This window comes from Ochotona princeps, chromosome 13, assembly GCF_030435755.1.
Source record: "Ochotona princeps isolate mOchPri1 chromosome 13, mOchPri1.hap1, whole genome shotgun sequence".
NCBI classification, from domain to species: domain Eukaryota; kingdom Metazoa; phylum Chordata; class Mammalia; order Lagomorpha; family Ochotonidae; genus Ochotona; species Ochotona princeps.
The window spans coordinates 63,572,046-63,594,790 of record NC_080844.1 but is presented as its reverse complement, the minus strand read 5'-3'; the positions used below and the strand labels follow the sequence as shown (position 1 = coordinate 63,594,790).

Sequence of the window (22,745 nt, the reverse complement as noted above, 5' to 3'; positions counted from 1 at the left end):
AGTATCCCCAGGCACCCTCCTGGACCCTGGCAAAGCCGCCGCCTACCGGGCAGGTGCCCATCTCCTGTACGTCTTGCCACATGCTCTTCCCTGCCACTGCCATGGCTTCCACAATCCTCTTCTTCCACCACTCTAGCCCTCCAGCAACTTGCCAGCAGCCCCTGGGACTGAGCACACCTGGGGCAGCCCAGCTCAGCCGCTGTAGAGCAGGCACTCACCCTCCTCGCGGCCCTGCATGGCCCAGCGTTTCATGTACACAAGGTGTTTCCTGGACGTCTGAGAAGCAGCAGGTGAATCCTGTCACCTTGCACCCTCTGGCTGCCACCTGCTACATTTTAGAACTCCAGGGCAGACCATGTCTTGCCTGTGCACAGTGATGTCTGGGTCTGGCTGAGCAAAACCGCCACGGTCCCTCGCAGATCCATTCTCTGAGGCAGAGCTCCTGGGAAGTTGTACAGCTCCATTTCCTGCAACCTGAAACTCCTGAGCCCTAGGCAGTTGGTCCACCAAGGTGCCTTTCCCTGGCCCTTCAGCTAATGATGGAGGAAGAAGACCTCGAGGAGCTCCTGACATCACAGATGCTCCGGGCTGCAGAGGCAGCTGCAAGCCTGGGGTGCCCGCCACCCTCCTTCGGCCAGGACAAGCCTTCAGCCATATGCAGAGCAGAGGGCACTGGCCTGGGTCAGATGGCAGAGGCTCCCTGGACATGGGAGAGAGCCAGGGCCATGGGCATGGCAGAGGAATGTGCAGGAGCAAACCGGCCTCTCAGGTTTGGCTCAGCCTGGAGTCCTGAACTTGCTCCCGGCTGCAAAGCAGGAGCTGATTCAGTCAGGGCCAGGGAAATGCTCTTTCCCACAAGTGCTTGTGGGTGTTGCTAGCCCAGTGTTTCAGGGAAAACTGAGGTGGCAGTAAACCCTCAGCACCAAAAGCGCTTCGGCAGTTAGAGCCTCAGAGGAGAGTCATTCCATTCAAGACACCTGTGCCCACCCCTGGGCGCCCCCAGACGGGAACGCGGCTGCTTCGCAAAGGCCTTCGGGGAAAGGGTGAGCAGCTCCCACTGCCTGGCCATGGCCTAGTCCCCATCTCACTGAAAGGATCACTTTTGCCTCTCTGAGAACAAAATGATGCCGCCATTGAGAAATGAAAGTTGAACTCTGCAGAATGAGGGAAAGATGCAGGGCTGTTGAGATGTAGTTACTTGCAAGTCCCCAGTTCTCCAGGTTCATCACAGGTGACTAAGAACCCCTTAGGGAGGAGTCAGGCTCACCGCCTGCGGTTCTGGGCGCAGGCGGTGGGAAAGGCAGTGCTGCCTGTCCTACCCCAGCTGCTTGCACTCACTGCTGCAGACGGGACATCGATACCTGCCTAGCGAGCCGCTTCCCTTAGTAACCCCTGGGTCAGCTTTCAGAGCCTTGTTCTAACTGCTGGACCTCTCTGCTGTGCCCAGGACTCACAGTTCAAAGGACACAAACTGGCTCAAGAGAATTATGACATCTGATGAAACACCCTCATTTACATCTGGCTGATGGGCTTCCCCTGCCCTTGGGTTGTATTCCAATGGGGGGCATCCCAGCCAGACAGAAGCACTGCCCACTGCAGTTAAGCAGGCATGAGGGTGACCATCAGGACCAGCATTTGACCCCATTCTTACCATCTTCTCTCAGAAAGGAAGGTACCATGGGTTTATTGCTCATGAGGATGGGAATCGGAGCTGGCCAGAGGGGCACACAGGTGGTGAGATGTGGTTCCAGGAGCCATTCTCCCCGACCCTGGCATCTAAGCCTAAGCAGGCGGGCTCCCTGTGGGTAGTGAGACCCCCACCATGAGCCACAACCCCAAACTCACCAAGTGGACTGTCCCTCTGGGGTTCCTTTCTTCCAGAGGCCTGCAGAAAAGCTAGGCTAGTCAAAGTGGTAATAAAAAGCAAATCTTGGTGACAGAGCGGAAGGAACTGGGCCCTCCATGCACGTGGCTTCTGAAATTCAGAGGTCTTTTGCTTTCAAACTTCTTAAAATGGTCTCATCCTTAAAATGTTGAAAATCCTCACCAGCATTTGGCTCTTCCTCTTGGAGCCCCAAGCTAGCCTGAAGTCCAAGCACTGCCTTACGTCCTTGACTTTGGTGCTAAGAGTCTTGGTGTCTGAATGAGTTATACCTGAGAAAACAGTAAGATGTTTGATGGATTAAATTACTGAAATGAGGTAGATTATTCAACTGCGCACAAGAAAGCTGGGGGCAAATTTCCTAGACTGTGCTAGACAAACACCAACATTTATCTAAAAGTAATTAGAGCCGTGTTGGTTGACGTTGATCCACTAATGTGGTGATTTCCCTCTTACTTTCCCTTAGGTCTTAATGCCTGTGTCTGTGAAATAAAGAAACTCCTCAATCCATCAATGGATTTATCTAGACTTTCTGCTTCCATGATGCTGATCGAACTGGTTTTATTGGTTTATAAGCTATTTTAGGGAAATGAGGAAATGCATCTTTTCAAGATGCGGGTGTTGTGGGCAATTGTTTGCATTTCCCCTCAGGGAGTGGGAGAAGAGGTCCACGAGTTCCTGGGACAGCAAGGTGTGGCGTGTGCAGAACAGCCCGGGAGAAGATGCATCCCAGCCACTCCGCCACACTGATGCTGCTGCCCACCTGTTCTGTCCTTCCACCTCACACTGTCATGAGCAAGACCTTGATTTCTGGTTTGCAATTGCGGCAGAACTTTTGGTGTGTGGAAACACCGCAGGAGGCACAGCTTGTCATCCAGCAGACTGCACACCAGTGAATGTCTGTCATCATTTGAACTTGAGTGGTCCACTGGGCTCTGGACCAGATCACGCAAAGTCACACCTGGCAGTGGGATGTCATTGCAGCTTTAACCACCAGCTCACTCTGAGGGCCTGGCCTGCTAGGTCTTAGCAACTAACTGCCCTGGATGGGAAAAGGCCTGACTTAGAGTTTTTACTGATCTTCATGGTATAAAAACTCCTGTCACCATTGATTGCAAACTACTAACTCTGACACGAGAGGGGGCGCACCCGCAGACTTCCCCAAAATGTGAGACCACCTCCCATACCAACAGGCAGGTATCAATGCCACCTGCAGTAGCTCTTACATGCCTATGTCCCAGTCTCCGTGGAAACATGAAATGAGACAGGGCCAGGCTGAGCCGTTGTCTCAACAGGGAGCTGCAGGTTCCTCAGACAACATCTTTCTAAGAAGACACAAAGATGCTCCTCTACCTGCAAATGCAGGGATACCCGGCAGTGCAAACCAACAGACTCTTCCTGATTGCTCCAGTTGAGCCGCATCTCCCCCTGCAGAGCTGCGAGGGGAGAGGCCTTGGGCTTCCTCCCTTCCCATCCTCTCCATACCAGAGGAATCCTTCAGTAAAGAGTTGAAGAATGACTTCTCTTGGCATTCACAAGTCACTGGGAAATGAAATGATGAACAAAGATGGGGTGGGCAGAAAGCATGATGGGAACATGGGAACTGTATGTCTCACAGTTCCAACACACTACAAAATCTCATTCTTGGGCCAGTGTTGTGGTATATCAGGCTAATCCTCCTCCCTGTGGCACCTGCAGCTCCTATAGGCTGCTCTCAACCCATCTCCCTGCTAAAGGCCTGGAAAAGCAATGGAGGATGGCCCAAGTCCTTGGGAACCTGCACCCACATGGGAGATCCAGAAAAATCTCCTGGCTCTCAGCTTTGAATCAGCTCAGCTCTGGCCATTGCAACAATTTGGGGAGTGAACCAATAGATGGAAGAACTTCTCTATCTCTCCTCTCTCTGTAAAATCTGCCTTTAAATGAAAGTAAATAACCCTTAAAAAAAATCTCATTCCCACTTTGCTCACATTGGGCACTCTCCTGATAACCTTGGGAGCCTCTATGTCTGTTGATGCTTTCAGAAACTGTATAGCTATCAAGCATCAGGACACTAGAACCAAAGCTACTAATCTTACCCGTCCACCCCACAGGGTGTGCCAGACAAAGTGAGATGCTACCAGCAAATTCCAGTCACAAATGGGGAGCGACAATGATTTCGTAGGTACCAGAGGGATGGTACTTGTGTTAAAGCAGTTACTACTACCACGTGGCAAAGAGTCACCATGCTAGATCTGGGGCCCACCACTGGCCTGAGTATGATCCACCAGTGACTCCAAGAGGCCAACCCAAGGAGCCCCACCCACAGTGGTCAGCAAGCAGGGACCACCATGTTTCCCACCTACCACCAGCACTGCGTGTCCTGGACAGAGGTGATGGGACTGAGTGCCAGCCTCTGGGCAGCCTCTGCTGAGTCCTTGCTGTTCCAGTCCAGGGCAGAGCACAGGGGCATCCTTTGGTGAGAGAAGGAGCAGTCCAGCAACTGCCCAAGAGGAGCCAGGAAGCAGTTCCCTGCCAAAGCCAGCAAGCAGAACCGTCGAGCTTGTAGGGAGGTTGGCAGGGAGTGGTGTCCGTCGAGCAGGCCCCGGCCCTCCCTACTGTGGCCTCATTCCCTTGCAGGGTCCCGTTCCTTCACTCGGATAGTGGCAGTGTGTTCTGGCTGTGAGAGTCCCCTGCAAGGCCCGAGGAACGGATGGCACGCCTGTGGAGGATCCTGTTCAGAATCTCTTTGCAGGTCTTGCGGTATTGGTGTCGCAGCAAGGAGTACACGAACGGGTCGGACGCGGCCTTGCTGTAGGCCAAGCACTTGGACAACACCCCCCAGTGCGAGCCGATGGGCACCGTGGAGAAGAGCTCTACCATCCTGCGGAGAGAGGGGAACTGTTACCGAGGGAGCCAGGGGAGCCAGGGGAGCCAGGGAAGGGCCTCCAATCTGTGCCCCAGCTGCTTCCTGACCTTAGCAACAGCAGTGATTTATAGCAATGCTGAGTAAGTACAGGTTCACCAGGCACACACTTTGTGCTATGTGCTGTGCTGACTCAGCGCCTTACATGTGCAACCTGGTTAACACTTGCAAATCCAACTGTCTCCATTTTACCAGTGGGATACTAGAGGTTAAACCCAGGAGGTTAAATCTATTGTCCAAGGTCACTTGGCTGGTTAGTTATAAAGGCAAAGTTTGAACCGAGGTCAGTCTGCTCCTGACACCCAAGCTTAACTAAGAAATCAGTGGATAACTGATAGCATCTGGCATTGGTTCCAAGACAGCTGCTCTCCCACCCTGTGATGCTGGACAAGTTTTCTCACCTTGGGATCTAAGCGTCTTACACAGAAAACACGGAGGTTAAATAAGCTCATTTTACTAAATGTATTGTTTGCAAGGCAGAGTTACAGAGAGAGAGAGAGAGAGAGAGAGGAGAGAGAGAGAGAAGAAACGATAGACATCTTCCATCTGCTGTTCACTCCCTGAATGCTGCTACAGCCAGAGCTGGGCCATGCTGTGGCTTCATCTGGGTCTCCCACCCTCCACTGCTCTTCCAAGCACATTAACAGGGAGTTGGATGAGAAATAAAAGGGGTGGGTCTCGAACTGGTGCCCATTTGAAATGCCAGCACTGCAACTACACCTCAGCAGCAGCCCTGAGTAAGGTTATCTCTGGGATAGTCTGCCTGAGTCCTGTGCCCAGTTCTGGCTCTGCCCCCTAAGCAAGCTGCCTGGGAAGAACATTGTTGCCAATCCTCTACAAAGACTTTGATGGCTTCCTCCCAGCTGTGGGATTCTTTGATGTTGGCAGACAGCAGCAATGAAAGAGAGGCAAGCCAAGCCACAGTCCATATGCCAAACGGGCCCTGTTCTTAGAATCCTCCTGGTACCCCATTCATTGGAACTGCTGTCGGGCCGTGAGGATGGCAGAAGCCTCTGCTGTGCCTAGGATTTCCTGCATCACCAGCCAACTCCCATCATCTCCTCTTCCAGGGCACACAACATCCTTGGCCCGAATCAGATGTTGTCCAGAATTAGCAGGAAGTTTCACAGAGCCAGGTGAGAGCTTGGTGGTCATCCATCACCCCTCCCTGCCACCCACTGTCCATCAAATGAGGAAACTGAGGCTGGGCTGGTCTGGCCCCTGTGCTCCAGCTGTGTTCTGTCTGAGTGCCTGCAGAACAGACAGTAGGCGTGGCTCTGCACAGTGAGTTACCAACGTCAGGGCCAAGGTGTGAAAAGAATCACGCTTGAGCCATCCCTCTGTGTTGCCAACATCAGCTGATTCTCGATGGCAGGCTGGAGAGTGAGCTGAGAAGGCTGGCGATCTGTGGTCTGCCCTGGAGATGCCTCCATCCTGACTAAACCCCCAAGGAGTCTATTCTGAGGTCCCTGCTTTTGCCTTCCCATTGGCAGCACAGCTCTCTGCCCTTGCCCTTGGACCCTCAGGGGGTATAACTGATTCTTCCCACACCACCGAGAAGCTGCTTAGGGAAAATGGAGCTCTCAGCACTGGGGAAATCTGTCCTTTTAGGAAAGCTATTTTGAGAAGTGATGAATTTACTGGGACAAAAGTCTGAATTTAGCATTCATACCTAACAATAACAACAATGAGTTCACTTAACGCCAACATATTGTTACTGCGAGATGCCAACCTGCTTTTCCAAAATGTCTGGTCTTCCATGGATGTTGGTGCCTTGCCAAAGGATTTATGAACAGAACAAAATAGCAGCCAATCATCCAGCTACATCAAAAATTGGCAGGTTCTTTGGATTTCATAGAATAAAACAACTCAGCATTGAGGAGATACAGAAATAAATCGGTCACATCTCAGAGATTCCATGTGAGATCTCAGCTCTGTGGTGCAGCAGCGGGATTCCCAGTCGAGGGCCGAAGGGCGTGCAAGCTGTCATCCTCCAGTGCTCCCACAGGATGAGGACCATGTTACCTCCTTCTTGCAGCAAACACCTGTTCACATAACTACAGTCTCTGTTCTAGCTGGAGGCCTCGGTGGCATTAAGTACAAGCACTGCAGAGTGGATGAGGCAAGCTCCGGGTTCCTTTCTGCTTCCAAGAGTCATCATACTATGCGGTCAGTCTTGCTACCAGAAATTGGGGCCCTGACCCCTGTGCAGGGCCTCTGGTAGTTACAGAGTTGGGCCTTTGTGAGGACCTCCACACAGAGGTCCACCCTCATGTGGCCACTTCCAGCACTTCCAGGGGCCACGAGCGGTTGTGGCTGGCTGCCTTGGGCCCATCTCTGGTTTTCTCCATGCTTGTGGGCCCTGTGTACCTGCCGTGCTGGCATTGGTCTACCCCAGCTCTTACTGTCCAAGCCCCCATTTGTTAACAATATTCACTGAGGAGAGGGAAGACTTCCCGTGATGCCACAGCAGCTGCTTTCTCATGCCAGACCAGGGAGTGTCTAGTTGGCCATGAGGTTCCTTTTGGAATAATCCTACCCCTCTTCTCCCATCAGGTTCAGCTCTTCTGAGCCCTTCCGAATGTCTACACCTGGGATCGGTCATTTCCACTGCTGGACAGGGGTGTTGCGTGCCAGAAGACGCCAGCTGTGTCTGGATGGCCCAGCCCAGGTTGCAGAGTAGATAGTTCCCAGTGTGTGGCAGGAAAGGGGTTACAGAGTATTGTAGGGGGGCACTGTGTGTGGATGAGCCAGGAGCAGAGGGCATAGGTGTGCATTTTCTTGTGAGACATGGAGTGGAGCCCACAGACCATGCTCCTCCATGCCTGATGGGCCTGCTCATGCCTCTGCGCCCGTGTTCAGGTATCTGTTGGGGACTTCTCTTGCCAGGAAGTCCCTGATGTGGCTCTTTGGATGACGATAAAGACAAGACGTCACCTGATGTCCCCCTCACCTACAGGGACCGCGCACTCTACCCATCAACCCTGGGAGCCAGGGGGTAGGCTGTCAATATCTTAACCTTGCTCCATGTGGAAACTCCAAGAAATTAAGTTCTGGGGGTCAGAGCAGGAGCAGGAATAGCAGCCCAGCACTGCCTGGGGGAGCCCGCAGGCTCAAACTCTGGATGACTGTGTCCCGGCTAGCACCTGGATCCCCACCCTCAGGAGATAGAATGCAGGAAGAGCTCTGCCAAAGCCTTGTGGCCTGAACATTGGAGAGCCAGGACTCAGACCCCGAGTCTGAGATGCTGCACCTTGGGCTCCAGCGACTGTGCCTTCCCACGGCCAGGCTAACCTCCAAGCTCTGTGACTCAGCAGTGTGGTTGAGCATCTCTACTTCCAGATCTTGAATTTAAAGCAATAAATCAGCACCTTGCCTCTCTCCCCATCTCACCTCCATCACACCCACCCCTTGAATGCACTCTCTGTCTTTCTCAGTGTCTCTCTAACACACACACACACACACACGCACTACACCCCAAATGGCAGCATGGCGATAGAACCTTCCTTGGGAAAGCAGCCTAATGTCTTCCCACCCAGGATTTCAGGGGAACTGGATTTGCATATTTGAAGCCCCATGAGTCTGAAGCTGCTGCTTTAAATTTCCATGCGATATGAGAAAGAGTCTTTATTAATAGGATATTGGCATCCAGGAGCCACCTGCCGAGCAAACCCCACTCCCAGCCACATAACCCCATTACTCTAAGAAGCCACAATAAAGGCACTGTCACATCCGCCAGTGTTGACTCTGATGACTTAAGACAACTACAATTGCCTGTAAGCTCTTACAACTGCAGAGATAACAGCCTCATATATTCTTCCAGACATGTGCATCTTAATTCAGAGAACATTCAAGCTGAACTTTGGGGTGAGACTGAGTTTGGATCCTCAGACCCCTGCTCAGACGCTTTGGGTAGAGGGAAGCCCTACACATGACATCAAGAGCACGCAGCTGGCAGGACTGTAAACTGGCAATGTTGGACGACACTCGAACCTGGAGGTGGGGCTTGGCCCATGTGCCTCCTGTTCTGGGCTTATGGGCCCAGTGCACAGGTACAGGAGACTTTACTTCTGATCCGGCTCCCTGCTAAGGCACCTAGGGAACCAGCAGAGGACGGCCCAAACACTAAAATCCCTGTACCCATGTGGGAGACCTGGCTGCAGTTCCTGGCTCCTGGCTTTGGCCTGATTTATTCCTGGCCGGTGAGGCTGCTTGGGGAGCATGTGCACTCTCTTTCTAACTCTGCCTTTCAAATAAGTAAATAAATCTTTAAAGAAGAGAAAAAGAAACAGGGGACATTCGTTAGTGAAAGAAGGTGCCCACAACTTCAGGCACAAAGCAGGCACGGAGAGTTCCCTTCCAGCAGCTGGGAGGCTCCCTAGCATCCATGCTGGGCTCATCCCTCCAGCTTTCCTTAGCCTTTGCATCTGAATGACCCTGGACAGACCCTTCCCCCTTGGAGCCCTGGCCTTCCCAGCTGCAGATGGCACTCCCAGACAGTGTCTTGGAGCCACTGGGAGATTAGAGCTGAGCAAGTTGCAGAGGGTTTCACCAGCCTGAGCCGCCTTAGACCCAACCAAGCCTGTCCAAAGTGGTATTTCTCAGGTGCACGGCCCCATCTACACACTACACGCCCCCTCCCTATAGGCCAGTTCCCTCATTCTTCAGGGACCTGACTCCAGAGTCCACAAGCCCACATCTTCTGTCACCTCTTTAACGCAAGGGGTACAGCTCAACTCAGTGCACCAAATTTGATCCTGAGCACCTCGCATGTGTACAGGACACAGAGGTGGCATTTGCTGCACTCAGGAGCGCTTGTGTGGTGCAGCCAAGGCAGGCTGAGCTCTGCACCATCGCAGGGCCCACTCCCAAGCTGTTCCTCAATGGCAGCTGGGTCTGGGGGCTGGTGTGAGTCCAAGAGTGCATGCTCACGCCATAAGCCCCTTGGGAGGGCGAAGGTCCTGAGGAGGGGAGAGGCACCTACGTGTGATGACTGAGTTAAAGCCACATGTGCAGTCCCAAACAGGGCTGCAGAGGAGGGCCGGGTTTACCAGAGACCAGCAAGGCTGCAAGTCCAGCTAGATGGCGGTATGGCTCTCAGATGACCCACTCCAGACCTCAGTTATTTCATCAGTGAAGTGGGTGTTCACGCCCAAGAGCTGTGGCTCCTGATACCCGGCGGGCTTTAAAGCCCCAGTATTGGGCCCATGGGCTCTGGAATTGCATGCTGGAGAAAGCTTGATTTGTTTTCTCTGACTTTACCTTCTGACTATAAAATTGATGTAATGGTGATTAGGATCACACGATTTCCCTGGGCCAAGTCTAGGAAATTCAGGCATCTCTGTTGATGCCTCGGGCCATTTGCAGGTCCTGTGTCACCTCTGTGGCTGTGCTGCCGTGGGGGTTTCAGAACTGCAGAACTTATTCATACTGTCCCCTCCTTGCAAGGCAGTGGGACCATGTCACAGGTCCTGTCTGTGACAGGGTGCTGCAGCTGGGTTACAGGTCATTGTGTAAAGCCAATGTCCCCATCCCAGGACTGTTAGGGTCTCTTCAACCCAGGCCTCCTCTACAGGGACTCTGATGCTCTGTACAGAGAAGGTTCTAGAGAATCGTGTGCTGAAATGATCCAGCACAGGTCCAGCTGTGCATGTTAGGAGGTCCACTCTTGACTCCTGCAAGAGGTTGGCCCAGGGCAGGTCCTTCCCACCAGGCGCGGGTCAGGTGGGTGCAATGGGCTGGTGGCGGTGGGTGTCATGGCAGCCATCTTGTGCATTCATCAGACATCCTGGGTTGTAGTTCCTCCCACCCATAAGAGTGAATAACTTTATGAATGTTTTTAAAAACACAAAATGTAACCAATCAGTTTGGAGCGAGTGTATGGAGCTCTCAAGTCCACCATCAGTTTTGTAATCAGAAGAGAGAGATGTCCCTGGGGAAGACCCCAGGGTGGGGCCACAGCCCTACTCGGCCCAAGGGTTCAAGGTCGCCTCTTGAGCCCACAGCCCTCCTGCCCCAAGAGCTGAGCAGGACTGTGAGCCTGTTTTTCTGATGTATCTTCTCTCCTGGCTGTGAGATCGGGGTGGGCACCTCAGTATGCTGGAAGCCTCACAGAGTGGGGCTGAGGAACTGTGACCACAGAGGGTCTCCACAGAGGGTCTCCACACCGGGCCTGGGCCACACGTGCCGGTGCTCCACATTCTTGGATCCTCTCAGCACTGCAGGGGCCCAGAGAGGTGATGGCACTGGCCGCTGTCACACACGGAAGGAGGGCTGGAGCTGAGGCAGGGAGCCATGCTGCTAGCAGCCGCCACCTCGGTCAGCCAGCACCAGAAACCCTTCCTTCCTGGCCATCAGTGTGGGCTTTGTGTCCCATGGGAAACCCTGACCCAAGCTTGCCATGGTGTCCTGGCCGGACAACATTAAGTCTCAGGAGACTTAACTGGGGAGCAGGGGAAGAGCTTAGCACTCCGGCATCTGGTTCGGAGCCGCGGAGCTCCCTACACCACCCAGCACTACCCCTCACAGCTAACAAGCCCCAACACAGATGTGTCAGGGCATTGAGGCAGAGATTGTAAAGGGAAGACTGGTGGCTCTGCCCTGCAGGCAGCTCCGGGGCCTGCGAGCTAAGTGTTGCCATGTGGGGAAGGGCTGGCCTTGGGGAAGAAGCAGGTCTCCCTGTGGGCAAGCCCGCAGGTGCTGTGAGCACGGTGCACTCCTGCTAAAGAGAGCAGGGCTGGGGAAGGAGCTGAAGTGACAGCAAACAGCCCCCAGTTCCAAGTGAGGACAAACAGGGACAGTGCCAATGGCGATGACTGCAGTGTGCTGGGGACGGTGGGACCCATGGGAATGACACGGCCTGTGCTCCCTTCCACCCTATCTTTCTCTCTCTCTCTCTCTCTCTCTCTCTCTCTCTCTCTCTCTCTCTCTCATACACACACACATACACAGGAAACCCAGGATGGATTTTCCCTGCCAGGCCCAGCCCAAGTGCCCACAGCTACTTCCCAGCAGGACGTGGAAGTGCTCTGTTACCAACTCCCAGTGAAGCCTCCTAGGAGCCCTCCAGGGCTCACTTTCTCTGCACCTGGCCTGCCAACAGCAGAGACCCCTGTGTCTTCCCCTGCGCACGTGCCCAGCCCCAATGGTGGGAGGCCTAGGCTGTTGCGTGGCACTGCACCCAGCGTGCCGTAGGCACCCACACACTGCAGGATGCTATTTTGTAGCTATGATCCTCTTTTCTCCCAGTTAGGGCCTCCTGCCCCCAGGAGCATGAGAAAAGTGGGACTTGGAGTTCAAGGGGCAGGGCATCTTTTGCTGAGTCTAACCCCGGAAAACTCAGAGCTGACCAGGAGATGTGCTCAGTACTCCCTCACTACACCTGGAAATTTCATGGCTGCCTGACCTCCCACATTCCCGTCCCTCCCCACCGTGGCCAGGAGAGGCTGCCAAGGGATCAAGGTCCCCATGGCACCCTGCCTCGCCCTCCTAAGCCCCCTGCTCACCTGGTGATGACGTAGGGGGCAAAACACACGAGGAAGGTCCCTATGAAGGTGCTGATCTTCTTGGTGGCTCGCTGCCGCCTCCGCTTCTGTTCCTCCAGACAGCGTTCCCGCACACTGCACGTGAGAGAGGGCACTGAGTCAGGTGGCAACCTGGCCAGGATGGACTGGGGCATCCTGCACAGCACAGGCAGGGGCCGCTGGTGCAGGTGCTGGCCCGTGGGCCTACAGAGATCCCAGAGGTGCATCTTGGCTGTAGCTGTCTGACACCACTAAGACTCAAGGTCATGCTGGTATCATAAAACACACTGCAGATGTTTCATGCATTGACTTTATTGTTTCGCATGTGCTATAATAAAGTGGCACAAAGGGCTCTTAGCCTAACGAATAAAGTGCTGAAATGTGTGAAACACATTCAGTGTATGAACTACACCAAGGGCTCAGCACAGGGCCTGGGTAAGAAAAAGCCCTACTCACTTCCAGCACTATTTGGATCTTCGGCTGACAGCCTGCCTTGCACCAGCCCCTGGGACATGACACTCTCCAGTTTGTGCCTCTAATTCTCTTCTTTGCCATCACCAACCATGCCAGGTGCATTTCTCCTGCCCAGGATTACAATGAAGACCATGAGCCTGGCGAGGCCACAGGATTCTCTCAGCTGCTCAGCAGAGGCAGGATGCAAACCCATGCCCTGACACTCAAAGCTGGAACTCCATGTGTGTCATGAAACCTCATTTCCTCTACATCTGCTGCCTCTTCCCTTCCATCCCCAAAGCTCACTCCTGCCTTGAGCTACAGACTTGACATCATGGGGTCCCTCAAGGAGGAGGACACTTGACTCCTGCAGAGGCCAAGCTTGGCAGATGAGGGGTCCACCAGGTGCTGTGGAATGGGGGACACAGCTCTGACAATGGGAAGCGGAGTCACCCACATCTCTATGTGCACCCAGTCTTGCAGAGTCCCTGTCCCACTCTGGGACTTGCACAGCTGTCTCAGTGCCAGTGAGAGTGGTGGTTCTGTGCAGCAGTGAAGGAGAGTGTGTGGGCAGTGCCCCAGGCCAGCCCAGCTGCAGGGCTTCCCATGTTGCATCTCATGGAGCCCAGCGTGGGCATGCGCCGTTACCGTTTGGGTTTCACATCATCTGTGTGACTCCAGAAACAGGAAGGAATGCTGCGTATAGTTGTCCGGGAAATGGAAATCACTTGGCAGAGATAGGCTGGGGCTGTAGGGGCCTGGCTCAGGAAATAGGCCGAGCTGTTCGACGAAAGCAAGCGGCAGAGAACAAACGCACGAGCCAAAGCCACGTGCGTCGGCGGCGCCAGGGCAGCCTCCCCCTCCTTCCGGGAGAAGCATCATTCTTCCTTCATCACACTGCCTGTTGCAGATGGACAATTCCGGATAAATTTGGATGGAAGTCGCCTGAGACTCCAGCAGGACTTTTCCCTGTTGGTTTCTGCCTTTCCAGGAATTTGAAGAGTTGGAAATTGGAGTCAGCCTCAGTACAAACAGGTTTCCTACTGGCTGAGAATTTATTACCACTAATACCACTGATTAATTACTGATGACTAACCTGAACAGCAGCCCACATTTCTTGGGTCTGTAACATGTGATGGGGTCTGTAACATGTACCTGTGATGGGGTACCATGCAATTGGTTAGTCATCCTTGCATCTGAATGAGCTAGGGACTGACACCTCTGTGGGCCCCACTTTTCAAATAAGAAGCTTGAGGCCACAGGGTAGGTAACCTGCCCAAGCTCACACGGTTGTAAGAGGCAGCAGGTGTGTGGCCTGTTTGTCCTAGCATATCTGACACTGGAAGTTCCGCTTCCTGGGGGCTTACAGAGGACTTTCTGGGTGCTTAAAAAGTCCCACTTCTGAGAATCCCTCTTCATACTAGGCAAACCAGGATGTTGGTCATTCATGGTAAGTGATGGCAGGGCCCAGGCCATGTGGATCCTGTGTATTCCCTCCCAACTAGCTATGTTGTCACACACTCTGAGGGAGGTGCCAGGAAAAATCTGGAGAGTATAACCAGGGGCCCACAGTCGCACTACAACAGTTGTCACTGGGTTCCTACAGAATGTTCTACCCGAGCCCTCTTGCTCCTCTGATGTGCAGGCTGAAGGTGAGAGAAGGAAAGACAAAGCTCACACCCAGAGCTCTTGGTACAGAGAGAAGACCAACCTAACCGCCCTGCGTTTTTCTTAAAACAGTTACTTGAGAGATGAAGTTGTGAGATAATCTTCCATCCACTGATTCACTGTCTGCTTGGCTGCACCTGCCAGAGTTGGACCAGGCGTGAGGCCAGGAATCCTTCCGGATTTTCCAGATGAGTGGCACTGCACCAGTTACTTGGACCATCTTCTGCTATCTCCCAGGTACCTTAGCAGAAAGCTGGCTTGGGAGCCTAGGACTTCAATCAGATGATACAAGAAGGGATGCAATGCCTCAAGCCACAGGTTAATTAATGACACACACAGCAACACACTGACTGTCCTGGGATTGAAATCAAAGTCCCATAGCCTAGGAACCTAAGGACACCTCCTCACAGATTTCCAGTTCAACCAATGCAAGACGTTCTAGAGATTTGGGTCATGAGCCAGGCGCTCTGAGCTATTGCAGCACACTCACCCCATGAGAGGAGCAAAATGATCCAAGCCCCAAATTCATAAACACAGCCCATCAGGGGAACCTAGAGGGACAACGGCTGAGCCCTCCTCCAATCTTTGGTCCTGATCATGCCAAATTGTGTCAGGCTCATTGTGCTAATACCAGGTCTGTCCTCTTAGCAGTATGGCCTTGGCGATGTCGTTCAATCTGTCTGCACCATGCAGGGTTGGATATGTCCCAGCAGCCACTGGGACCCTGAGGAGGCAGGAGTCCTCAGGAGCCGCCCTCCCCACCCCAATACAGACTGGGATCAGCAGAAAGTATGAGAACATAGGTGCCCCACCACCCCCAGCCACTCATATCCCCCTTCCTTCTCTTGAGAAACATTTAAGAAGAGGTGCAGGTGACAGAAGGATGGAGGGCAAACCAAAACATCTGTCTCAGAAAGGATGACTGGGACACTAGACAGCCCAGAAGGGCCCTGGCCCCGGCCCCACAGTGCAGACCTAGCAGGCTGCACTGTCATTGCATAGGGCTTTGTGCAGTGGGAAGAGGTGAAGAGCAAGCCTTCTGCAGACACTCAAGTCTCTCGGTGTGTAGAGTTCTCGGCCATGAGTGTCAGCCCCAGAAAACCCCAGGGACCCGCGCTATGTGAACGACCACAAAGTGCCTCGAAAGCATCTTGGGAAAATGAAGCCTTCATTATTTCAGAGGAGAGACAGTGAGTGAGAAACTCATCTAAATCATGCTTTTTTTGTTTTTTTAATTTTTAAGACCTTGAGCCTCTGAGAGGTAGCAAAATTATTACGGACACCAGGCCACAGAACTCCTTCAGCCCAGGCTCCCACCTAAGTGAGCAGCTTAGTGGTCAAGGGCGGTGCACAAAAGCCAGACAGGCAGTGATGCTTAATTGCTGTGTGACCCTGCCTATGTTACGTGGTCTCTCTGTGTGTCAGCCTCTTCATCTCGTAAAGGGGCGTGATGAGTATATTATACTTCTGCTCACTGGTTAACGCACGAGCAGTGCCAAGGACAGCTCCCAACCGTCCTGTTGAAAACACAGCACCTCAGTACTACCTTGAACTCCAAGACCACAGGTTCTTTCCATCTGCAAACACTCTGTTCCTGCCCCAATCCACTTAGGAGGGAATGGTCCAGGAAGAACAAGCCAGGATCCATGAGGCCTCAGCCAAAATTCTGATATTCTGGCTGGCTCAGCAGCCTTCTCTGGGCCTCCATGGACAGCTGACATGCTGTGGGGGGCATTGAGGGTATCTATTGGGAAAGTTTCATGCCTGCTTGGAATCAGAACCCACATGACCCAGTATTGAGCAGCTGGACCCACTGGATGCCACGGCCATCTATAGGAGTAGAGCTGTTCTCCTCTGCCCCCTCCTCCACCCCAGCTCTCAGATGGAGAAAGTGCAGCTCAATTAAGGCCATCTTGGACTGCAGCATGGACAGGGCTGGAAGCCATCCTTGGCTTCTGGCAAAGCTCCAAGCTGGGTACCACAGCTCTCCTACCCTGAACTCTGGGAGAGAAGAGAATGACTCCATCTTCCTGGCCAGGGGATTTCCTGTTTCCCAGGTGAGATAAGGCAGGAGCAGGACTGATGAAGGCAGGGCAGTCCCTGGACTCACAGGGGGAAACAGTATGTCCTCTACTCGTCACCCATCTAGCCTTCGCACAACAGGAGAGCAGCTCACTGTTGCCTGGAACAAGGCAACACACTGGCTTCACACTGGCCTATTAGCTCCCCACTGTATTGGGCAGAGCTGAGCTCTCGGCAGTCTTGTTCTCTGGTTCATCTGAAGAAGCAGGCATACTCAAGGTGGCATGGCAAGTTCAGGACAGATCAGGTCCTTTCCCAGGGCTCCTGATTCAAGAGTTCATTCTCCAGACCTCACAATCTCCTATGACCGGTGAGTAGGGAGCACTCCCACCCTGGTGATGGCACTTGGAATCTCAGGTAGGATCTGTGACACAGAAGGCCAGAGGCTCATAGCTCCCCCGAAGTTTCCTGGCCATGGACCTCCAACCAGGGTGAGAGCTTGGGAGTCAGGGTGGGGTGACGTCGGGTGTCCTGAGTTTTCTTGAGATCAAAGGAGACAGGCTGGCTGGCATTGTGACATGGGAGTGTGCAAAGAGTTGCACCCTGATATGTTTTCAGTGATAAGACAAAGGGGATGGGAAGCTCTGGATTATCGCAGATAACATCTTATAGCTGCAGGTGTCTCCCTGCCCTTACACTGAGCCTGGGTCCTGAAAGTTGTGGTCCACCACAGTCCATACTATGAACACTCATTAATGGACCTAGGGTGGTGTTTTAGCTTTTAAGGCAAGGGATGAACTGATGGATGGTGTGGTTAGCACACTGGTGTGTACTGTTCTGCCCTCAGATCCATATACAAGGTACCTGCCCTGGACTCTGCATGGTAGGGGGCCCACATTTCTCCACATAAGCTAAGGAGACTGACCACTCAGAGCCTAACCCTGTCATTCCCTACCAAATTCTAAGAACCTGGTATAAGGGACTCCTTACCCAAGAACCCCGATCCTGCTTTCCAGATTCATACAGACACCTCCTCTGGTTTCATCGCCTTGAGGGTGAACCATGCACCTTTATGCTGGGCTCAAGGCCTGAGGGATACCATTTATAAGAATACCTGTGCATGGTACATGGTTGGATAATGTGCATTGTGCACTTGTACAAGGTGCAAGATGCAATAACCTACACTGTGCATCTGCATGGTGTGGAGTCCCAAGCAGTACTGGGTGGGGCCTTGGATGGGCGGTGGGCCAGGTGAGCCACTCAGCTGTCCTCAGCATGCACGAGTCCTCGCTCAATGGAGCCTAAGCACTGTAAACTTGAACCCAGCCTTGCAGATTATTATAAAGAAATACATACTTGTCAAGGTAGGAGGCTAGAACAGATTTCACTTGAGAGTTTCTGAGCCTAATGAGGAACTTCTCAGTCTGTAATACAGTTTGTGTGGATTCATCTTCAACTCTGAAGAGAAGACCTGGGCTGTGGCCAGGGGTTCCCTTCATGGGTCTCCCAATTTCCTCAGGGCACAGTTGGGTTCTGTTTACCCACGCCACCACTCTGCCATATTCTAGGGTCAGCATTCAGCCACCTCTAGAGACTGGACCCCAAGGTGTTCAGGAAACACAGGGAGGCCAACAGACTTTTGCTGCCAAACAAGGCGCTCGGCATTTCCCTGTTGAGTCTCCATCAGCAACATGCTGATTCTGAGAAATTGTCAACCACAGCTGGTGAGTGCAGTGCTCAGCCAGACTGGGAAGAACTGGCCACTTGCACCCGTCCAGGTCCCACGTGGTCATACATGCCTGGGAGCACCAGGCAGAGGGCCTTGGCTGTAGGTAGCCTGAAGCTGTGGTTTGAGAAACAGAATAGTGCATCTTGAGCGGGCAGAGGGCAGGTGCGTAATGAACATTAGGAACTGCCAACTGCTTTCTAAGAAACCACCCAGAGAACAGCAGAAGGGAGGGTCCCTGATGCTTGGATGGTGGGTGAGGCTGGTGGTGCAGTGTCATGCTGCCTGCAGGAAGTCAGACACCAAGAGCACGCATTCTGACAAGTACTACAATGCACCTTAGAGAACCAGAAACAAGCCCCCTTCTAGTCAGGCCTAGAAGGCCATCAGGACTTCCGTGGGCCACAGATTCCACCTGCTGTGCTGGCCGTTCAGGGAAGGATGCCTAGCATCCCTGAACCCTGTAGACTCAGAGCACCATACCAGCCCAGGAGGCGCAGCACAGCCTCCAGCTAGCCGTGAAGCTTCTCATTTGTGCAGCGGGAGACCGTGGAGCCCAGACAGAATATGACAGACTGGCTGTGAGGGGCTCCCCTGTGGGATGGCAGCCTCCTGATGGGTCACCCCTCCCTAGCCCCTCACTCAGGGATAAGGACTAGTTGGGGGTAGTACTGTCATAATTGCTCACTTCTGTAATCTCAGGGGGGTGGGGGAGGGGAGCGGGGTGGGCAGTGGCCTGTGCCTGGCCAAAGAAATCTCCACTCTTAAGCGCTGCAACTATCCAATGAAACCCACTCTTCCTTGGGATCCTCCAGGATCCTGGGGTGCTGGGAGCGGGGCGACTGAGAACAGCCCAGAGGAGGCAGCTTCCCTCTGCAACCCAGGCCTCTTTCTGTGTCCACAGTGACTGACTTGAACAATTGGAAAGAGCAGAGCTGACTGCACATCACCAGGGCTGGAAAGCAGCATCTCTCTTCCTCTTGGGGGCCTTGTAGAATGAGTGGGGATGGGGTTCGTGCTAATCTGAATAAGCATGGATTCATTCCCAGCTCACTCCCTCCTCTGCAGGCACTCCCTGCACAGGGCCTCTCTAGGAACCCTGCATTCCCAGGAGTTCAGTGGCATCTTCTAAAGCAGCCCCAGCCAAGCCCTAGGGAACGCAGCTTCTGAACAAGCTCCCCACCACCCAACCCTGCCACTCGGCGACAGAAGGGGGACTGCTAGCAGCTGCGGCTGCAGAGCCTTACCCAGGTGACATGGAACAGGGATGAACTCGGGCAGCGAGAGCAGACGTGTGCACCTTTTGGCTGTGACTGGGGCAAGAGGCTGGCTCAAGCAATTAACCAGGCATGGATGCTCAGAGGGCAATGAGGAACACGTGCATTCGTGTCCTTTCATGTGCACACACCAAGAAGTTTGGGACTGCTTGCAACTGCCCATGGGCAGGAAGAGCTTGACCAGGAGCCGCTGCTCAGGTGGACGCCTCTGGCCTGTCTCCAGCAGCCTTAGAGAGGAACATGTGCACCCTAGGGACAGTGCTCTCCTGCCTCCAACAGGTCCCCTAGACTCCCAGGCATCAGCTCTCAGATCCCATATCTGCGCTCTCTGCCTGTCTCACTTTCTGTACCATCTCATGTCCAAGCTCCCTTTCCCCAGGGTCCTAGGCAGCAGCTGGGGAGCTGCAATACTTGGAGGTAAAAAAGCAGCAGACCCTGCAAAGACACTGCCAGTTACAGTCCCCGTCCCTCTGCTGGTCTCCTGAGGAGAGCTACGGTGAGCTCAGGACAGCTTGGGAAAGAAGACCCTCTCCCCAAGACTCCTGGGAATGACAGGGCTCCCAAGCAGGTGTTCTGCTTGCCTGTCTCCACCTGCCTTCCAAACAAATGGCAGCCAGAGTGGCAGGGATGTGGAAGAGCAGCTGAGTTCCTGGATCTTGGGACACTCCTTCGCTGGAGGGAGGAGGAGGATTCCTGAGCCCCACTGGGAGACACTGGGCAGTGCTCTCTGGGGAAGGCAGAAAGTGCCTTGTCCGCTCCAGACTATCACAGGGCTGAGACAATGTGTCCAAGTTTCATCCAGTGAGGACTCACAGGCATACAAGGGTGGGGACAGAGGCAACCCTGGCACCAGGGAGAGAAGAGCTGTGTCAGCACCATAGACTACTTTCCCATCTCTGCTGGGGCTTCTCAAGCATCTGGCCCCACCTCTCAGGGCCTGATTCAAACCCTCCGCCTTCGCACATGCCAGTTGAAGTAAAAATGATAAGCACACAAGACATTTAATAAGCCCAGCGAAGTTTTGACTGATTCCTCCTACCTGCATTTTCACAGCCCTACTTGGCTGATGCTCTAAGCACCTGTTGAAGTTGTGAGCATGGGCCACCCTCCCCACCCATGTTTTCTGAGGAGAAAACAGAGCCCGGAGGGGGGGAGGCGGGTGGAGATGAGGGGTCTCCTACTCACGGAGTTCCCTGCAGCCCTGTCCGGACACCGCGTGCCCAAGGTCCCCTCACCTGGGGTGGATGTCCACGAGCAGCACGAGCGTCTGCATGGTGATCACGTCGATGCGCTTGCAGTGGAAGCGGGCAACCTTGAGCACCTTGAGGTACGTGAAGCAGAGCACAACGAAGGAGAGCAGGAAGCTGAGCGCGTGGAAGGTGCTGGTGAAGACAGCGAAGCGCAGGCGCTCGTCTGGGCGCCGGCTACACAGCGTGCACGACGCGTACAGCTGGTGGAAGCCAAGCCAGGACAGGGCGAGCGCGGCAGCAGGGAAGCTGAGCGCATGCAGCCACGTGTAGGCCACCATGAGCGCCGCGTCGCGGAGGCGCATCTTGGCACGGTAGCTCAGCGGAAAGACCACGGCCACCCAGCGGTCGATGCTAAGCGCGGCCATGCTGAGCATGGAGTTGGCGGCCAGGAAGGTGTCCAGGAAGGCGGCCAGGCGGCACAGGCGGTCGCCGGCCGGTTGCCGCTGCGCCACGACGCCAGCCAGCGTGAGAGGCATGTTGACCACGGTGCACAGCAGGTTGCCGCACGTGAGGTTCAGGGTGAAGAGCGCGGGGGCCTGGCGGCGGATGTCGGCGCTGTGCAGGAGGCAGAGCAGCACCAGCGCGTTGGACAACAGTGAAACGCCCATCGTGGCCGCCAGCAGCCCTGCCAGCCCCGCGTCCCACGAGTTCATGGTGCGCGCCCACCACCGGCGCTCACGGTCCGCAACCCGGCGCCTCCATGGCGCAGCCCGCGGCCCGACCGGCTCAGCCCCTCCGCCGCGCCGCCACCCGGCGACCCCCAGCCCCAGCTGCCATGGCTCCCCGAAGAGCGCGCAGCCACGCCGGATCCCCACACCAACTCCTGGGGCAGGCGTCCCGAGCTTGCAGCAAATCCAAATCCCGGTGCCAACCTCCGAGGTAGCCAGCCGGCACCCCGCGCTACTTGCTGAGCAGCCAACCGAGTCTCCGCGCCACCGCCGGGGGAAGGCACCTGGGCGCGTGGATCTGCGAATCGCCTCTTGCCTGGGAGAGCCGCTGCACCGGAGCCCTGGGCGCCCGTGGAGCAGGATTGTGAGCGCTCCCGACCCTGCTCTGCCTTCGCAGGCTGCCGCCCTCACCCCATCTTTCCAAGCTCTCTTTTCCGTGCGCCCTTCTGTTCTCTTGCTTCCTTTCTGCCTCCCTCTCTGCTCACTCTCCCTTTCTTCTCTCGCCTCCACCTCTCTCTCCTCTCTCTTTCTCTCCCTCCCTCCCTCTCTCTGCTATTCTCTCCAATCTGTTTCTCCCACCTCCAATTTCCCCCCTCCCTTTTGCTTCTTCCCCCTCCTGCTCTCTCTTTCTCTGTCTCTCTCGGAATCTGACTGCTTTTAATACAGAAATCCCCGCTGATTCCTGTGTGCGCGGACACACACACACACACACACACACACACTGGCACCAGCTCTGAAGATTTTGCTGCAGGGTGATTGGCTCGCTCTGGCGTCCTCTCCCCGACAGTATGATCCCCCTCCCCTATGCGTGGCAAAGAGCAGCCAAGCGGGGGAAAGGGGGCATGCACGGGCCCCCTTGGTTATCTCAGTGCCTCCTGTCCCAGCCTGAACACTCAGTGGAGCCAGACCCTGGCATGGAGGGTCCAGGCCACTTTTTTCTGCTCCTCCACTGAGCTTCCCAAGGCTGATGGCCCACCCATTGTGGGCTGAGCTGGGGGAACTAGGGCATGGCCCAGTGCAGAGGCCAGGTGTACCCAGGGGCTTCTCCAGACTGTCCCCAGGGCACTTCGATACCCTCTTGGCAGCAACACCCATGAAAGGGCTGGAAGGACCCCAGAGCTGGCCGTACCATCCTTGGGCATCTCAGCCAGGAGAGATCTTCCTCTGATTTGGTGCTCCCAGCGGGGTGCCCTATCCTGTCCACTGCCAGCCTCAGCCCCTGGACCAGGGACTGGGAGGGGCTGGTATTCAGCATACCCATCCTAGTTCAGTTGGTGTCTCAGCCCAGAAATCCCGATGGCTGTCTGTGCTGGGTCTGATGAGGAGGCAAGTTCAAGTTTATTGAGGACCTAAATGGTAAAACATGGCAGA

At 54.5% G+C, this 22,745-nt stretch overlaps 1 protein-coding gene across 1 annotated transcript; it reads right to left on the bottom strand.

Moving 5' to 3' along the window:
• Positions 1–4,513: 4,513 nt before the first annotated feature.
• Positions 4,514–21,532, bottom strand: GPR26 (G protein-coupled receptor 26). The gene is made up of 3 exons (XM_004579752.2): positions 20,692–21,532; positions 12,293–12,406; positions 4,514–4,745 (listed from the first exon to the last, which is right to left on the bottom strand). The coding sequence occupies exons 1-3, from the start codon at positions 21,357–21,359 to the stop codon at positions 4,514–4,516; spliced, it is 1,014 nt and encodes a 337-aa protein (XP_004579809.1). The 5' UTR covers positions 21,360–21,532.
• Between the last annotated feature and the right edge of the window lie 1,213 nt (positions 21,533–22,745).